This window comes from Podarcis filfolensis, assembly GCF_964270895.1.
Source record: "Podarcis filfolensis genome assembly, chromosome: 6".
Taxonomy (NCBI): domain Eukaryota; kingdom Metazoa; phylum Chordata; class Lepidosauria; order Squamata; family Lacertidae; genus Podarcis; species Podarcis filfolensis.
In genome coordinates, this window is record NC_139609.1 from 31,141,731 (window position 1) to 31,159,585 (window position 17,855).

A 17,855-nucleotide genomic window follows, 5' to 3' on the forward strand; every position below is an offset into this window, starting at 1 on the left:
GTAGAGGAGGATATATCACAGACAGCAAAAAGCCCAACATCTGCTGGTGTGTTGGATTAGGGGTGCAGATGCTGCTTTTTTGTTTTCCTGAAAGACACTGCTTAAATGCCTACTGCCGGAGAGGGAACCAAACAGGTGGTCAAAATAACCTGCCTGCTTGCAGTGGCAAGAAGTTCTCTTCAGTTGTGCCTTTTTGCTACACGTCCTATTCAAAATTTGCCAAGATTAGTCTGGCGTGAATGAGGAAGCAGGAATTCTGCCAGATTCCTCCTTCCCTGCCACTTACAGTTATGGCAAGGATGCATTTATTCTGAAACACATTGTGCAACAAACAAGAGCGCTGCCTTCAGATCTTTACTAATTACTAGCCTTCGTTTTATTGCAATGGTCTACTTTGTTCATTGCTCTGATTCAGTTGGGGTGGGGGCTGCCACGTTGCAATTGGAAAACGTGAAGCCACCTTTAAAGATGCAGATCAAACAGAAGGTGAGGCTGCTGTTCTTCCCCCTGTGTTCTTGTCTGCCCTCCCTGCAACAGGGCAAATATTCTCTGGGTTGCCTCCTGGTGACCTTAGCTTGAGTCAACGTAACCTATCTAAAGTGCTTATTTCCATCCAAGTTTTTGACCGAATCTTCAAGTTAGCTGTTTGTATGTGCTGCTTGACTCTAGGAACAAATCTTTCATCCCTTTCACCTTGTCTCTCCAAGCTTTGTTCTTTGCGGAAGCCAATTTGGAGCTACGATCTGGACCTTAATCATGGTTGCAATTAGTCATCCACCAGCTTCTCCAAGCAAAGAGCAATCACCGTCACATACTGAAGCTTGTCCTCTTAGCAGTTCACAAGTTTGAAACCAGTAAGACACAAATGCAACCAAAATGCCAAAGGATCAATCTTTTTTAAAATTTATTCAACAAAACGTATATATGCCACTTGATTATAAGAAAGCTTCTGAGCGGTTTATCAAAACCAACTTCCAGTGCAAAGATCAGGCTGCTTTAAGTTCTCGCATTTCAGAAAGAGTGGATGTTTCTGAAAGTGTAATAATGACAGGATCGCCTTTCAATGCAAACTGAATTGAATCATCTTCCTCATCACTAATCGGGAAGCAAGGGTAACCACCCATACTTTCCCATTATATAGGGATATGGACATTATGCAGGGACGTGGTTATAAGCCCTGATATCCCACTTCTCAATGCAAAGAAGACCTTCAGCTCAAAAACTTCCTTATATGCTTTTCTACTCTTGCTTTAATATTTCTGAAAGTGAAAGAGGAAACCTTTGCTCAATCCTTGCAGTCGCTGAGTGCAACTTTGTTGTAATTCCCTCTCTCCCACCCTGACATCACCCCTGCCCCCGCCACGTAGAGACATTGTCAAGAGGAAATGAATTCATGCACATACTGTAAAGCGCAACTATTGGAACCCAAGTTTATCCATGACACAGCTGCAGAGGATATGCTAACCTAAATTTACAGGCATCTTAATATTTTGTGATTTGCAATATTAGAAGCAGAGGCCCAAACTGTTGACTTGGTTGAACCTAGATCTTCTCAGTGCTGATTCTTTCAGTGCAATCCTTTACACACCTGATCAGAAGTTTAATGAGTCTTACTCCCAGCTAAGTAGGTATAGATAGGCTTACAGTCTTCGTTATTGGTTTGGATTTTTAAAAATCGCTTTTCAACCCTTGTGGCTCATAAGGTGTCTCGCAATAATCATAACAAAGCACTTGTAATATCAGTCAAAACAACAATTACTTCGAAAGCTACAACTAACATTACACAACAAGAGAAAGCAGAAGGGGAAACAGCAGAAGAGAAAGCAGAAGAGGGCCAGAATGTGCCAATTTGACCTGTAGGAGGAGAGAATTCCATCATTTGCGGGGGAAACCACTGAAAAAGCCCTGCTTCTGATTGGTGACAAACATCCTGACTGATAAAACATTTTGCTAAATCATATGGGGTACCATACACCAGCTCTTAGGGGCTGAGGTACTTTCACACCCCTGGTTCTTTAGGGGTCTGGGCCCCCTCAGTGTTCAGAAGGTGTTTGGCCCCGCTCCCCTGGCTCCACGCGACGTTACGCATGTTACCTCAAGACATTGCGTTTGGTCCCCTCAGTCATCTTGAGAAGATGGGTACTAAGACCCAGGTACAAAAGAACTATTAAGTATAGGGGTTAGGCCACATTCCCCTTTAAAATACACTTTAGGGGTGGGAGAATCTGTTAATTCTGAGCACTCTCTGTTTCTTATTTTTCCAATATAAATTCAGTTTTCTACATCTCCACATCGGTTTGTGATATACGTATATATATAAACCCTGAAAATTCATCAGCACTTCAGTGTAGATTTCTCCAAATACATACATTTTTGCAAAGTAATTTTGCCAAATATAAAGCATTCATGTACGTCCCACCCCCACTAGTATATGGCTGGGAAACTGTGTTGTAAAATCCAGGCGCTTACTAATTGCAAAAGATGGCTGTGTTTCAGTTTTCGTATTGTTTCAGGAAGTGTGGATGTGGTAGTTTGTCCTTTAAATGCAAACTGAATCAAATTTTATCCCCCTTTCCAATTCAGCAGGTTTTCTCTTTCAGGAGTATTTGTGAGAAGCAGTTCTGAAACTGCACTTAAAACAACGCTGTCCTCCTTCTTTTACATAACTGGTAGGCATGCTAGGTTCATAAACCCAACCTGTGTTTTTAGTCACTTCAAGCTTAAAAACAAACCCAAATTATATACCAAGGAAGACCACATGCTTCACTAACATTATCTCTCCAATTTTGCTCTGAGAAGCAATTATCTAAATCATGCAGGCCTGCTTGCAGTTACATAATATCCAATTCTGATATTAGGGTATTTTACAGAATACAAAGTCCTTAGAAAAGACTAGAGAATGTAGGAGTAAAAATAAAATAAAATAGATATGATCTTCCAGGACAGGCACGATGAACCATCTTGTTTCCTGAAATCATGCCCAAGCCTCTTTTTGTTTCTCCAAAGCCATGAGGACCAGAAACATTTCTTTTTTAAGAAAGAAGGAAAAATTGCACTTTTCAGGAAGGACCTAGAGGCCAGAGGTCTGTGCTGCATGTGTAAATTCCTGAAACTCACGGCAATCATAATAATGGAGAACCAATGCCCTGAAAGCCATGTAAATATGCTGATTCTGGGTGCAAACGAAGCCACCACTTCTCTTAGCCTGTTGAGGGGAATAATTTAGGTCTCCGACGCATGTCCATTGGTCTTCAAGGCGCGAAGAAACGCACCACTTAGAATGGTCGTAATAGGATGAGAATGAGGAGTTCCATGGTGTGCCAACAAGGTTTACATTGTAGACGTGGTAAGGAAGGGAGCAATTGGAGAACAGTCGGTGTCCCTTGCGCTGCCAGGATTCCACCAGGAAGTTTGTTTGCAGTTTCTGAGCCATCCAGGCTATGTAGATATCTGGCAAATCAGGGGTTGGGGGCAAATGAGAAATTATCACTGGCTTTGCTTCTTAAATTGACTCCATTAGGGCTAATGTTTGTATAATTCATTTCAGTTTGCCACTGAGGGAAGAGAATGCTGGACTAGGCAGGCCCTTGGTCTGATCCAGCATGGCTTTGAAGTTTTTAAGTGGCAAATAAACTCTCCCTGCTTCTCTGTCTCTTTTTCTTATTCAGCTGACATTCAGTATCTTATGGCTTTCTGTGAGAACTGGGCATGCTCAGTAGTCATTAGGCTAGTTTGAAGGAAGGTCACCCCCACCCCACTTTGGTTTCAATTTCATTTTGATTTATTTCGTTTCATTCTCAGTGGCTCCAGTCTTGTCCACAAGGGGACCCTGGAGTTTCCTGTTAGAGGGACTTACATTTTTTGAAGGACCCCTAGATGTTTGTAATGATTAAGGCCCCGGGTGTTCAGTTTTGATTAAGGTGTTTCAGTGTTCAGAGTTTGGGTTGCATCCTCACTGCCATTATCACAATTTTTCTGCCCTCAGCGGGAGGTGAATTATTATCCATCCCTTTGTTATTACGGATATGCAAATATATAGATATACCTCTAAATGTTTCTAAGACCTCCAGTAGTTGATGCATCAGGTTTCCTATCACGAATCCCCTCAAAGCCTCCTCTTCCCCCGTTTCCACAAAAGTAATAACTTCATGATAGATATTCTTACCTTCGTGATCATACCGTGTTTTAGCAAAGTTGAAAAGAATTTCTCCCTGGGCTGACTGAAGCTTGATAAGGCTTTGATTTGAAGGAACTGAAGGCAGCTGTGCTCCTGCACACATTGTTTGCAGGTTGAGGAGCTCTGCTTGAAAGGGCTTTGGGATGGAACAGTTGTAGACATTTGGGTTGTAGAATAACAATTGCTTATCTGAAGAAAATGGAAAAACAGAAGCTATGTTTAAAAGAAAAAACCAGGGAAAGTGCTAAATGCTGTCCTAGTTTTGAAGAATGTATGTAAGCAGCATTGGTACAAGCAATTTTTGTGAGAGGAGGTAGGCAGGATCTATTACACACCCATCTGATTCCTGAGTTTCTAGAAGGAATTGTTTTCTGCTTTACACTTTTGCATGCAGCGCTGTTTCCACACTGCTGCAGTTCGTCCTCTGCCAAAAACTGTGTTATTTGTCTTGTTGTTCCCTTGTCATTACTTTATTCCACTCTATACACTTCAATGCACCGAAAACATGGTGCAAATTGAGAGAAGGGTATAATCAATCATGTGTTCTTTACAGACTTATAGAAACAACAGCCAATACCTATCATATTCCATGGGTGAACACTAGTTTCAGCCCACTGATTCCTTGTTCCTGCGCACAGCAGATTCGTGTGTTCATGCAACCCATACAGCTAGCATAGTCTTATACCTCTCCTAGCAGAAATGTCAACAAGGACCTCTCCCCTGACACTGTCCCAGGTACATCAAGGAAATTTCTCCTCATCCCCTGCTTAGTGCTTGTGTGAAAGTTGATGCTCTTGAGAGTTTTTGAGCAGATATGGTTCATCTTTAGCCATAGATCCTGCTTCTGGTCTGTGCTTCACCCAGGATCAGGTGATTATGTTACCCAATTATAGGCATGTTCATTCAGAATAAACTTGGACAAGATGTAGACCAAATTTTGAGCTGCAATTCCATACACACTGACCTGGGAGTAAGTCTCATTTAATTCACTTCTCAGTAGGTATCTATATGATAACAACAACAACAACAACAACATAGCATCTCCATACTTTGGAATCTGAGTGGGAAACTGTTAACAGTTTGAGACAGACACCTTAGATTTGAAATGCAGCTTATTCCATGTGGAATTGAGAAGCAGCAAATATAAAACACTGAAAAAGTTTCCTTTTTTTCAAAAAGTCACCTTTTAAAGTAATTGCACACATGCATGCATGCTGGAAATAAGAAAAAGGTGTTGCAATGGCTGCTCTGGGACTTGAAAAAGGTTCTAGCTTTCATGGCTGCCAAGGCTAGTTTGAAAACCCTAAGAGCAATAAGTCTATGTCACTAAAACCAAAAACAATGTAACAGAAACCCATATGATTTCAATGTTTGTGATAAAGGTTGTAATCCTGAGCAAATATATTAAGTGTTGCTACGTTGCTGAAATCTGTTTCTTTGTAGCGGAATATGTTTTCGAGTTGAGAGAAAAGGCAATACTTGAACTTTTAGGATTGCAGCCTTAATCTCACACTTACAGTTCAGATGTGTATTAGTCACATTAGTCCTTCAAAAATCAAGGTAATGGCTTATCTCTGAACTCTAAACACATTCAGTTGCAAAACATTCCATTTTTGGGACACTTAATATGTGTGCTTCGACTTACATCCTTATATCCGGGTGTCCCTTTGTTCTTATGCCTGGATAGCTCAGTTGGTTAGAACGTGGTGCTGATAATGCCAAGGTTGCAGGTTCGATCCCCCGTATGGGACAACTGCGTATTCTTGTTTTGCAGCGGATTGGACTAGATGATGCTCACCTTCCAGCTGTACAATTCTATGAATCACAACCATTGAATAGATCTGTGTTTCTGGACATATAGCACTTACTGCTCTTAGCGTTAAGCCTTTGTAAACTTTTTCCAGCTCTTGTTGTTGTTTAGTCGTTTAGTCATGTCCGACTCTTCATGACCCCATGGACCAGAACACGCCAGGCACTCCTGTCTTGCACTGCCTCCTGCAGCTTGGTCAAACTCATGTTGGTAGCTTCCAGAACACTGTCCAACCATCTCACCCTCTGTCATCCCCTTCTCCTTGTGCCCTCCATCTTTCCCAACATCAGGGGCTTTTCCAGGGAGTCTTCTCTTCTCATGAGGTGGCCAAAGTATTGGAGCCTCAGCTTCACGATCTGTCCTTCCAGTGAGCACTCAAGGCTGATTTCCTTCAGAATGGATAGGTTTGATCTTCTTGCAGTCCATGGGACTCTCAAGAATCTCCTCCAGCGCCATAATTCAAAAGCATCAATTCTTCAGCGATTAGCCCTAGAACAACCATTTTGTAACTCTTTTCATTGAAGCTGAGATTAAGACTGCCATTCCAAAAGCTCTTCCTAGGAGACAAGGCCCATTTGATATAATGGGACTTACTTCCAAGTCAGCATGCCCAGCTAACGATTATAATTTGCCACATGCATCTAAATGGTATGCCAAATTCGTTGAGGCCTGCGGTCAATGTGTGTCGGCACATGAGCCTTGGCACTTAGCAACTTTCACATTCTTGATTCAAAACTTGAAGTGCTACCAATTACGATTTAAGATGACCGTCCTGTAAGTTTCAAAACAAGCCATACATAAGGCACATCTAAGGTAACAAACACTGGCAGCCAGAAACTCATCTAGACATGTTTCCGCTCACTTTCTAGACAGTAAGCTATCATTACCTATTTCCGCAAACTGCTCATATCGGAATGTTATGCAGATTGCTATCTGTCCATTGTACTTTCCCGTGCGTGGATATCCATAGCCGTCCTCGGGAAATGGAGGGAATTCGGGAATACTGTGTATAACCCAGAAACCTTGGGACTGGTCCAAGAGCAAAAACCCTGTCATTAATAAAGGAAGAAAAATGCAAGGAATTGTGTCATCGTGGGAATTTCAGTGAACATAAAAGTCAAAAGCCTCTCTCCATTTGCATTATCCCAGTTAAATAATTTAATGATCTGACTAATACACAGGAATGTGGCTTGGAATCACTTTTCCCAGCACGGGATCCTTCTATTCACCCAGCACAGTCTCACACATGTCTTCCACACAGTCAACGGTGACAGTGCCTGCCTAGAAAATTGGGACACGACCAGCAACTCACTCATTTTCTCAGCGGATCCTGAAAGTTCTGGGGTCAAACTAGACATGATGTGAAAGTTCCCTAACTGGGGAAGTGGCCAATGGGGAAAGGGGTGCTTAACCCTTTCCTCCTGTACTTCTGGGCAAAGCTAATAGCAAGAAAACTTCAAAGAGAAATGCATTAAACACCTTCTTCCCAAGGGCCACTTTCCTGATAGTTGAAGCTACTAATTAGTTCAAAATCTACCCGCAACAGCCTACTGGCCATTGTAATCATGGATTTCTCCACATTTTATGACTAGTTTGGCCTTCAGGTGCCAAGATCCAGCGTATGACTTTGCAGAAGTTGATTATCCCTCTCTAGAATAGTTTTTTAAAAATCTTCTTTCCTCACTGCAGAAAGTATTTCAGCATGTGCCTTAAGGGGAGGAATTGCATGACCTTTTAAATGTGGAGAAATGTGGATTGCTAGATATAGAGCAATTAGACGTGGAGCCATCAAGACTAAATCTGTGGGGAAATAGCCATTTCTTCAGTGTAGGTTCAGATTGCCAAATTCTGCACACTTAACTTTCTGCTACCGCCAAACAGATTCCCAAAAGAGTTCAGCACCAGAATGGCATATGGGTGGCAAGTTCTGCTCTGGCGTCACCCAGATAGGAGGGTGCAGAAGTCACTCTCTGCCCAGGAATTCATATTTCATATTCGGGCGATATCGATCACCTATCCATTTAGTATGACCAAATCATTTGCTTATATACTTCTATTTTGTTCAGGAGGTTGAATACATTTCTTTCCTTTTATAATTTTTTGGGTGGCAGAGATGAAGGTTTTCATCCTCGAAAGTGCTTTCCCATTCAGAATGGCCATTGCACTGATTTCCCACTTCAACTCCTTCACATAGCAAGGAAGGTTGTGCAGGGCATTGTGTAGTTTTCTGGACCCATACTCATCTGTAGCAGGTGGAAACAGGCCAAAAGCCACTTGATAATACCTTTAGAATGTCCATGTGTCCAGCTGTAATTCATTTTGTTAGGTGGTCCATCATTATATATCACATAGGCCGTGCTGTTTTCCTAAACAGACAGACAGACAGACAGCAGTCTATTAAATATGTTATTTAAGGAAACATGATTCTAAAAAGCAACACTCTCCTTATCATTGACACAAGAGGGTCCTTCACCACTGGTCTGAAACCAAAGGCATACTCTAGATACACAGCTTTAAATCACCTCTAGTGCTGTAAAAAGTAGGGATGAAGAAGAAGAAGAGTTTGGCTTTGATATCACACTTTATCACTACCCTAAGGAGTCTCAAAGCGGCTAACATTCTCCTTTCCCTTCCTCCCCCACAACAAACACTCTGTGAGGTGAGTGAGGCTGAGAGACTTCAGAGAAGTGTGACTAGCCCAAGGTCACCCAGCAGCTGCATGTGGAGGAGCGGAGACACGAACCTGGTTCACCAGATTACGAGTCCACCGCTCTTAACCACTGCACCACACTGGCTCTCAATGCTGGGAAATATCAAAGAAAACAGAAATTGAAGCAGAAATTCTTACATCCCTAGCGAGCAGTCACATTGGCCCATAGCCTATGCTATTAAAATTACCCTCCTACAAAATTACCCTTTGTACAGAGTGAACTTTTCGCATTGCATTTTCTCCTGTGTGTTATAAGTGGATGCATAGCTCTAGTTTTAAAAAAACTTAATTGTATTTAAATGTAGCTGCTGGAAAGATGGCAAGAAGTTAATACAATCTTGGCAGTCTGGCCAACTTTTTAAAATATATATTAATGCCTACTTATTTCAACATAATTAATAACTCCTAGTAAAAAATGTTATTTGTAATGAATACTAACAATCAATCATTAACTATGTGTTTAAATATACACACTATTTGGAAAACAGCTCCTAAGAGAATGCAAATTGAATAGCTTGTTGGTCACTTTAAAAAAAATCATAGATTCGGTTCTCGAAATCAGAACAGATAAGAAAATTAACTCATTCAACAAGGTGCCCATCAAAAGACCAAGTTAGTAGTCTGTCCGACTTTACATTTTGCAGAACCCTTGCCTATGATAATCAAAAGAGAGCTTGCACCTGGCTCTTTGAGAAAGTTACCAGGCTAGAGAAACAAGCATACTTGCATTAAACATTTCAGACAACATTCTCCCCAAGATGAGCGAATTCTCTGTCTCACACCCAATACATCAGGGGAAAAGCTTCTTTTTGACACATGGATATTTGCGTGTGCATCTGTGTGTTTCATGGTTTAGTAGCACCCACAGATTTGGGACCAAACAATGTGGAAATTAGGTGTGATGCTAATCCTTCCTGTTAATTATTAAAAAGAAACCTGGTATAGTATAGCTAAATGCCTGTAGACACAGGTCTCTGGGAGGACAACCACAAACCTAGCCTTCTCAGTGCTCTTTCATAGCAAAAGGTCTCCTAAAGAATCTAAAAAATATGAAGACTAATGGGGGGGATTCAGTTTTGCTTGTGTTTTAATGTAACACTAACTAATTTGCACTTCTCGAACCAATGCACAAACCAAAACAGAGTTATTCTTCAAAATTCGCACTTCTACAATTTTTCCAGTGCAGTTCTCCAACCAAACAATGCATACATATCATGGGAGAATGTTCATTAGATGCATACATACAAAAAAATATTTGGGGGAACTGTTTGCAAAAAATGTGCATATTTGTCAAAACGGCATACAAAAATAAGTTTATTAGGAGAAATCTGTACCAAAAAAATTTGACAAATTTTCACGAGGGTTTAATTCCTCTCCCTCCATGTGTGCAAATTGCTGCAGAAATCCCGAGAACTGAAAAACATGATGAATGAAGGATTTAAGATGAGAAACTAAAATGGACAAATTTGCCAATCCTTAATGAGGACTCACCTGTGTGGTGTTTCTTTTCTATGGCCGCTCAAGTCACCCTTTTACCTAGGGTAGCCATATGCCCCACTTTCAGAGGACAACCCTCTGTTTGGTCATCATCTACTGAATGACCGTCTGGTTGTCCAGCAATGAACTTCAAGGATGGAGTGGACTGAGCAGGCACATAGGTCACTTAAGGACACTCTTCTCTACTACAGTGAGATATTGCGTTTCTATTTCTATTTTACAATCATTTCTAAATTAGCACCTATAACCTGTAACTTAGCATGTGAACATCTTATGCAAAAATATGTCCTCTTTTGACCGTGTGTGGGTGTGTCACATTTCCATTTTGGGGGAGAGGTGCTTCAACAGAAAAAGGTTCATAAGAAGAGGCGTCGAATGGGGCTCAACAGACTGTGAGAATGGCATTAATTGACCTGTGTGAATCTAGATGGGCTAAGGTGCAATTCAGTGAGGAAATTAAAATTAATAACCTCTTATTAGTTGGGTTATGGGACACAGGTGCTGATATTACCTCAGTATCCAAGAAGCTATTACAACCTGGCCAAATTTTAGAAGGTTAATAATAATAATAATAATAATAATAATAATAATAATATATTTATACCGCACCCATCTGGCTGGGATTCCCCAGCCACTCTGGGTGACTTCTAACAAAAGATTAAAAATACATTAAAACATCAGTCATTAAAAACTTCCCTAAACAGGACTGCCTTCAGATGTCTTCTAAAAGTCAGATAGTTGTTTATTTCCTTGGCATTTGATGGGAGGGTGTTCCACAGGCCGGGCGCCACTACTGAGAAGGCCCTCTGCTTGGTTCCCTGTAACTTCACTTCTCGCAGTGAGGGAACCCCCAGAAGGCCCTTGGTGCTGGATCTCAGTGTCCGGGTTGAACAATGGGGGTGGAGACGCTCCTTCAGGTATACTGGGCCAAGGCCATTCTGGATTAGTTGTGGTTTCCAGGTCACCTTCGAAGGTAGCCCCACGTAGAGCGCATTGCAGTAATCCAAGCAGGAGATAACTAGAGCATGCACCACTCTGGCGAGACAGTCCGCGGGCAGATAGGGTCTCAGCCTGCGTACCAGATGGAGCTGGTGGACAGCTGCCCTGGACATAGAATTGATCTGTGCCTCCATGGAGAGCTGTGAGTCCAAAATGACTCCCAAGCTGTGCTCCTGCTCCTTCAGGTAAAGAGGTAAAGAGTTGATTGTAACTCCCTATGGGGGCCAAGCAGTAAAAACCAGTCTAGCCCAGGTGGATTGTGAATACAAAGATTTTGAAGTGTCCTTACCAGTTTTAGTACATGAAAATGGTATGTTTACACCTTGCCTTATAGACAACAATCTCATTTTAGACAGCATTTAGCTCAGCAGGCTAGTGAATCGTCTAGCCCAGTGGTTCTCAACCTGTGGTTCTCAACCTGATGTTGTTGCTAGCTAGGGCTGATGGGAGTTGTAGTTCAACAACGTCTGGAGACCCACAGGTTGAGAAAGGCTGGCTAGCCAATGTGTTGAGGAGACTGTCACTGGAAATGCAAATCAGTTTGATGAAGGTTGTGAGTCAACAGAAATTTCTTTGGCAAAGTCTGGTGAGAATACCATGAGTTCTCCTTCTCCTTCACCCCTTCATGATCGTGACTTTAAGAAAGGACCCAACTTTGGAAGTATGTAGAAGTGCGGGAGAAAGAGTTGCTTTGTAGACAATTCTTTCCAAAGAAATCTGCCCCAGAGTGTGAGCCAAGAAGACAGTCGATAGTGCCACAGACTACAGCAAGGATATTGGCAAATTAATATGGATCAAGATACACCTATTGAATCAGCATTTATTACACATATGGGCTTCTATGAGTTCATTAACATGCCTTTTGGATTATGGAATGCTCCTGGGACTTGATTAATTCTCTGCTCAATGGCATGTCTAACTTTGCTTGTGCCTATTTAGATGATATTGCAGTCTTTAGTAACTCCTGGGATGATCATTTGAAGCATGCACAGAGTGTTTTGGTCAAGATTCAACATGCCAGTCTAATTTCGAATGTTTCGAAGTGCCAATCTGCCTGAGGAGAGGTGGGATATCTTGGACACCTCGTGGGGAGAGGTCATATCAAGCCTTTAGAGGCTAAAGCTCAAAGTATTCAGGACTGGCCAGTACCTAAGGCCAAACGTCAAATACTGTCTTTCCTAGGCTTAATTGGGTTTTATAGGTGAGTCATTCCTGACTTTGCAATACCACTTGCTGATTTGTGTTAAAAATATCAACCTGACAATTGTATGGAACGATAGCTGTCAAAATGCTTTTAATGCCTTAAAACAAGCTTTGCTGCAGTCTCAGTTGTTAACGGCACCTGATCAAAAGAAGCCTTTCGTAGTTCAGACTGACACTTCAGAAGTTGGTCTTGGTGCCATCCTGCTTCAACAAGATGTTGAAGGTGAACTACGTCCTGTTGTATTTACCAGTAAGAAGTTATTGCCCAGAGAACGCAATTACGCTGCGGTTGAGAAGGAGTGTTTGGCTGTAGTATGGGCCCTTGATAAATTATGCTCTTACCTCTGGGGTCAATGGTTTACGATCGAAACAGATCATTCCCCGTTATATTGGTTCGACAGAGTAAAAAATTCTAACCAAGAGCTTTTAAGGTGGAGTCTCACTCTTCAGGATTTTGATTTTGACATAATTCATATAAAAGGAAGTGCTAATAAAGTTACTGGCTGTTTATCTAGAATCTATGCGGATTATGAAGATTCAAGTTAATTTTAACTGGTGTATTTTAATGTTGCAGTATGTATTATGGATATTTTTTATGCGTGTTTCCTGTTTTGTAACTTATTTGCTCAGTTCTCGTTGGTTGTAGAATGGTTATAGTAAATACCATATTTTTTGCTCTTTAAGACTCACTTTTTCCCTCCTAAAAAGTAAGGGGAAATGTGTGTGTGTCTTATGGAGCGAATGCAGGCTGCACAGCTATCCCAGAAGCCAGAACAGCAAGAGGGATCGCTGCTTTTGCTGCGCAGCGATCCCTCTTGCTGTTCTGGCTTCTGAGATTCAGAAGATTTTTTTTCTTGTTTTCCTCCTCCAAAAACTAGGTGCGTCTTGTGGTCTGGTGCGTCTTATAGAGCGAAAAATACGGTATATTGCTTGTGGTCCACACCCCTGCCCTAAATACTCTTACTGAGATTTCCCTCAGTACTTTTTTTAAGGGCCTTTCTGTCTGCTTCATTTGCTTTTGTAGTTATCACTTGCCTCGGACTTGTACGTTTGGTAGAGCTGCTGCAACGTTTGCCCCAGAGCACTTTCTGTCATGTTGACGAAATATTTGCTTGGTTTCCAAATCGGAGCCAAAGAATCCATAAACATGTATTCCAGCCCAGTTCCAGCCACATCGTGACTCATGTGCTTAGGGAATTTGTAAAGAACATACCTAGGGAAAAAATGTGTAGGGTTAAATTGGGAGTGCTTTAAGAAAAGGTTTGTTATGCATCAAAATTATACCTTAAAAACAAATTGTAGCTAATGATGCAAACATGGTCAGCTTTGGAAATTGTCAGTAGCTAATTATGTAAACGCGCCACCTTGAAATGAGTTTTTCAGATACACCTCGCTTGAACTTCAGGTATATCACTGCATTTGAAAGGGAATGGCTAAAATTCAGATGACAAGTTAATGGTATGAATGCCTGTTGTACAGCCAGTTCTTACAATATTTCCTATTTTTCGATTAATTATATTTTCCCTGGAAGTTTGGACTTATATTTTGACATCCTGGTTTGCATGCTGTTACATTAAAATTGCATTGTGCTCTGGCCATTATAGCTATGTTGTGCCTTCATTACATGCTATTATATATAGTTGATTCCAATTATGACCTTGAAGGGACCACAGAGGGCTTGTGTGGGATGCTTTAACTGTGGCAGAAGTCTCAGACACTCCTGAATTACTCCAAGAAAGGTCAGAAGTGCCGGCTGCCACCAGAAAGCAAGGGAAATGCAGTTCCAAATGCCCCTCTGCTTAATTAAATGACCTGGGATCCACTGGGAATAACATTACCCTGTGGGTGGAATTCGATGCAAATTCTACTCAAAGTAGACCCTTTGAAATGAACCAACATGACTAATTCAGCCATGACAAATAAATTGCATTAGCTGAATACAACCCAAACACCTGAACATTCTTAGAAGAATCAGGGAACGCTTGGTGCTGAAAAGGTGTGGTCTTTGTTAAACATCTCCGCACCATGTGCTGCTGTCTCTCCAGCTACGTATGGGGGGAGTGGGGAGCAGTGGAGAGGACTGGCAGCAAGCACCCCATCTTTCCAAACTTAATACTTGACTAAATAAAAGTTGTCTTTGTTTCTATATAATATGAAGTACAAGCCAACTTTAATAAAATATTGGGGTGGGGCAGGTAAGCCCCACCCAACATAATCCATCACAAGACATGGCACACACCATTTGAATGGCAATGCCCATCAACTTTGTGGGAGCCTGGTCCCCTTAAATATTGGGGGGGCTGAAGAGACCTGAGCCCCTAGGAGTTGGCTCCTATGAGTACAAGTAAGCTATGTCAGCTCCTTCATAATATTCACTAGACTGGTCACCTATGGAAAATGAGAAATTCATCCAAGCTACCAGGTTGCTTTTGTAAAGCAGAGATACCTTCTTTTAAAGGCTACATCAGAAATACCTAATGCAGATGCGTATGAACAAACCTTTTCTAGGCCAGAACTGGCCTATATATAGCAGCTTCTTTGTTCTGTGGAAAGTAAGTGTCATCTCCAAGTTGACCAGAGAGAAACTCTTTACAGTAGCTGTTTTTTAAAAAAATTGTATACCACGGGCATTTAGGCATGTTAGGAGAGTTAAACTTTTGTGTGGGCTAGTATATAGTATACTTATTTGCAAGGCTGTTTCGTGAATGCAAACTAAAACCCACCAACATCACATTGTGCATTAAATATTTCTGAGATTTTTAAAGAACCCATTTCCTATACAGTATATAAAAATGAGTTCATGTCAATTCACCTTGGAATTTTCATGGGTCTCAGAGAAGCATTCTTTTTTAATCTACCCTACCAGATCACAACAATGCCCCATCACAATAGTTCGTGCTTTAAATGAGGGTGCAAGCAGATGAATAATTAGTGCAGTTATGAAATGCACCTGCTGAAACTTATTTCACCTTTCTGCTAAGAGTTGTCATTAGAAATGAATGCACCCTTTGCTTTTCTGCAAGGAGCAGTAGTTTTTCATGCAACAGTTTCACTTCTGCTCTGCCCCTCGTTACTTCAAACCACACAAATGTGGAAGCCATAAATACTGTCAGTTTAAAACAGCTGGCTTGGGATTTTTAATTGCGTTTTGTTTTGCAAGATGGTGGTGGTGGGTTGTTCTTGTTTTTACAAAACTTAAATGTCACACTGAAAGAAAATTTGGCCGTTTCTTCCTCCTACTTTGCATAGATGTACACAAAGTCAATGGAGCTTAGCTGAAAACCTAACTACAGTGCCTGGTTAGCAATGAGACTGTGAGCTCTAAAATATTAAATATTAGGCTGGGGGGGGCACTGCGGTGTGCAGGGAGCATAGTGTTAAGCCTTCCCTCCCCAGCAGCAGACCTGGTACTCCCACCCCCTGCATATTTCAATTAGTGCAGTGGTACCTTGGTTCTCAAAATTAATCGGTTCCGGAAGTCAGTTCCAAAACCAAAGTGTTCCAAAACCAAGGCACGCTTTCCCATAGAAAGTAATGCAAAATGGATTAATCCGTTCCAGACTTTTAAAAACAACCCATAAAACAGCCATTTAACATGAATTTTACTATCTAACGAGACCATTGATCCATAAAATGAAAGCAATAAGCAATGTACTGCAGTCACACAATCAATCAATAAGTAGCTGAACTGGGTTCCACACAGTCACAAAAACAAAACAAAAAGAGCAGCAAAAGCAAAAACGCAAAATAAATAGCAAAAACAGAACAGACCTCAGCGTAACACTCAAAACAGAAGTGTGGCACTTCAATTGCAAGTGTAACACTCAAAATGGAGCATGTTCGGCTTCCAAAAAAAGTTTGCAAACACTTACTTCCGGGTTTGCAGTGTTTGGGTTCCAAGTTGTTTGAGTACCAAGGAGTTTGAGAACCAAGGTACCACTGTGTTAGGAAAATCCCCCCATTGCCAGTTGGGCTCTGTATGGGTAACAACATGATGTCTTTTTTTATAAAAAAAAAAAGGAGCTGCAAATGTGGACCTAGAGTCAGCAGATTTAAATGAAGGTTGGAGACTGAATTTCAATAGCACATGCAATCACTGCCGAAAGACTTTCTGCAACAGTTGACAGTAGTGTCTCCACAGGTGTAGAACAAGCAACTCGTTTCTCCTATCTGTCAGCTTTCACATACTGATATGCCTAGCTGCAAAATGAGCCTTGATTAACAAAGCAGATGATGTGCTTCAGGGATCCAGATTGTGTCACTGTGCTAAGGCTGTCATACGAGGAGACAGCTCACTCCCCAAGATAGGTATGCGAGAGATATTTCTGAAGAACAAGATTGAAATGGAGACATTATGAAATAGCTGCCTGCTGCCTCCTCCCTAGTCAGCCCTGTACTGCCGGATAAGAGAGGGAGGGAGAAGGAAGGGAAACACTTCCACGATGAGATGCAAGTTTGGCATACGTGCTATTTTTACTGCTCTTGTTTCCCTGAGGCTTGGAATTGTAATGCATAATCATTTTCTCTCTTGATCAAAAGAAACAAGCCCTCTGTGAATCAATGGCTGTTTTGCAATTAGTCATAATGCGATGATGTGCATAAATTGCGCAGAAAACTAATCAGATTTCAGTAGCTTACATTTCATTTTCTGGAGGTATAGTTCAAAGGCAACTTTAACAGCCTCTGATATTAATTTGCTAATTATTTTCTCTTAGAGTTGAGTGTTGGAGCTTCATGTTGTCCCATATATATATATATATATATATATATATATATATATATATATAGACTTGCCTCGGCTTCCTTCAAACCCAGCTGTTTTACCTACCAGTCCACTGGCTTGCCGTCATCATTTATGCAGGAAATTTGAGATGCCCACAGGGGCAGGGCAGTACCAAAGAACAGCAAAGATATGCTCCATAAAATTCTGACAGTCATCTTGGCTCCATCAGCAGATCGCAAAAGGGGAAGCTGGCAAGACGATTTAAGCTTATCTGAAGCTCGCTGGTCTCCTTCCATTCAATTCAGTTTCGTTTTACAGTCAGCCGTCAGAGCAGTGAAACTACCACAGCAAAAATTGGCACGCTGTCACTCACGGTATAGTATACAGTATGAGCGGGCAGGCGGCAGGCTTGTGAGAATGATCTACCTTTTCGTTTGTTTTTTACCTAGATCACTAAGATCCACCCAATGGGACCAAGTGTTTTTATACAGTATAGAGATATACACTTAGAATTAAAAAAGGGTCATGCTTCGTCCAGGATTTCCCCGCCCCCCATTACCAGAAATGAGTGCTCTCAGCCTTTTCACACAAAACTCTAATCCCCGTTTTCCAATCCCCGAGTTTTCTTCTGGAAAAAAAAGAGAGAGATGTAGGGCACACTCAAACCATCCATTTAATGCATACCCAACACATGTTTACAGTACATGATGTCCCCCACGTAATCCCAGGAACTGTT

The 17,855-nt window shown here is 41.4% G+C and overlaps 2 protein-coding genes across 2 annotated transcripts in view; one reads left to right on the forward strand and one right to left on the reverse strand.

Annotated features, from left to right (window-relative positions):
* Positions 1-17,855, forward strand: part of LOC310765636 (uricase-like) — a 37,887-nt gene that overhangs the window by 4,488 nt on the left and 15,544 nt on the right. The gene's annotated exons all lie outside the window — the stretch shown is intronic.
* DNASE2B (deoxyribonuclease 2 beta) lies at positions 878-17,367 on the reverse strand. The gene is made up of 6 exons (XM_083620831.1): positions 17,225-17,367; positions 13,432-13,609; positions 8,272-8,353; positions 6,875-7,036; positions 4,166-4,366; positions 878-3,450 (listed from the first exon to the last, which is right to left on the reverse strand). Exons 1-6 carry the CDS (start codon positions 17,332-17,334, stop codon positions 3,071-3,073), a joined length of 1,113 nt encoding a protein of 370 aa, XP_083476957.1. The 5' UTR covers positions 17,335-17,367; the 3' UTR covers positions 878-3,070.

Bases quoted from the DNA above. Each gene is read 5' to 3' on its own strand.
- DNASE2B (XM_083620831.1), bottom strand. From the start codon at position 17,334: ATGACTGTCAGAATTTTATGGAGCATATCTTTGCTGTTCTTTGGTACT. The intron at 7,037-8,271 runs GTATTATCAAGT...TATTAATGACAG, and splicing joins GACACATGGACATTCTAAAG to GGTTTTTGCTCTTGGACCAG. The intron at 3,451-4,165 runs GTAAGAATATCT...CTGATTTGCCAG, and splicing joins AACACGGTATGATCACGAAG to ATATCTACATAGCCTGGATG.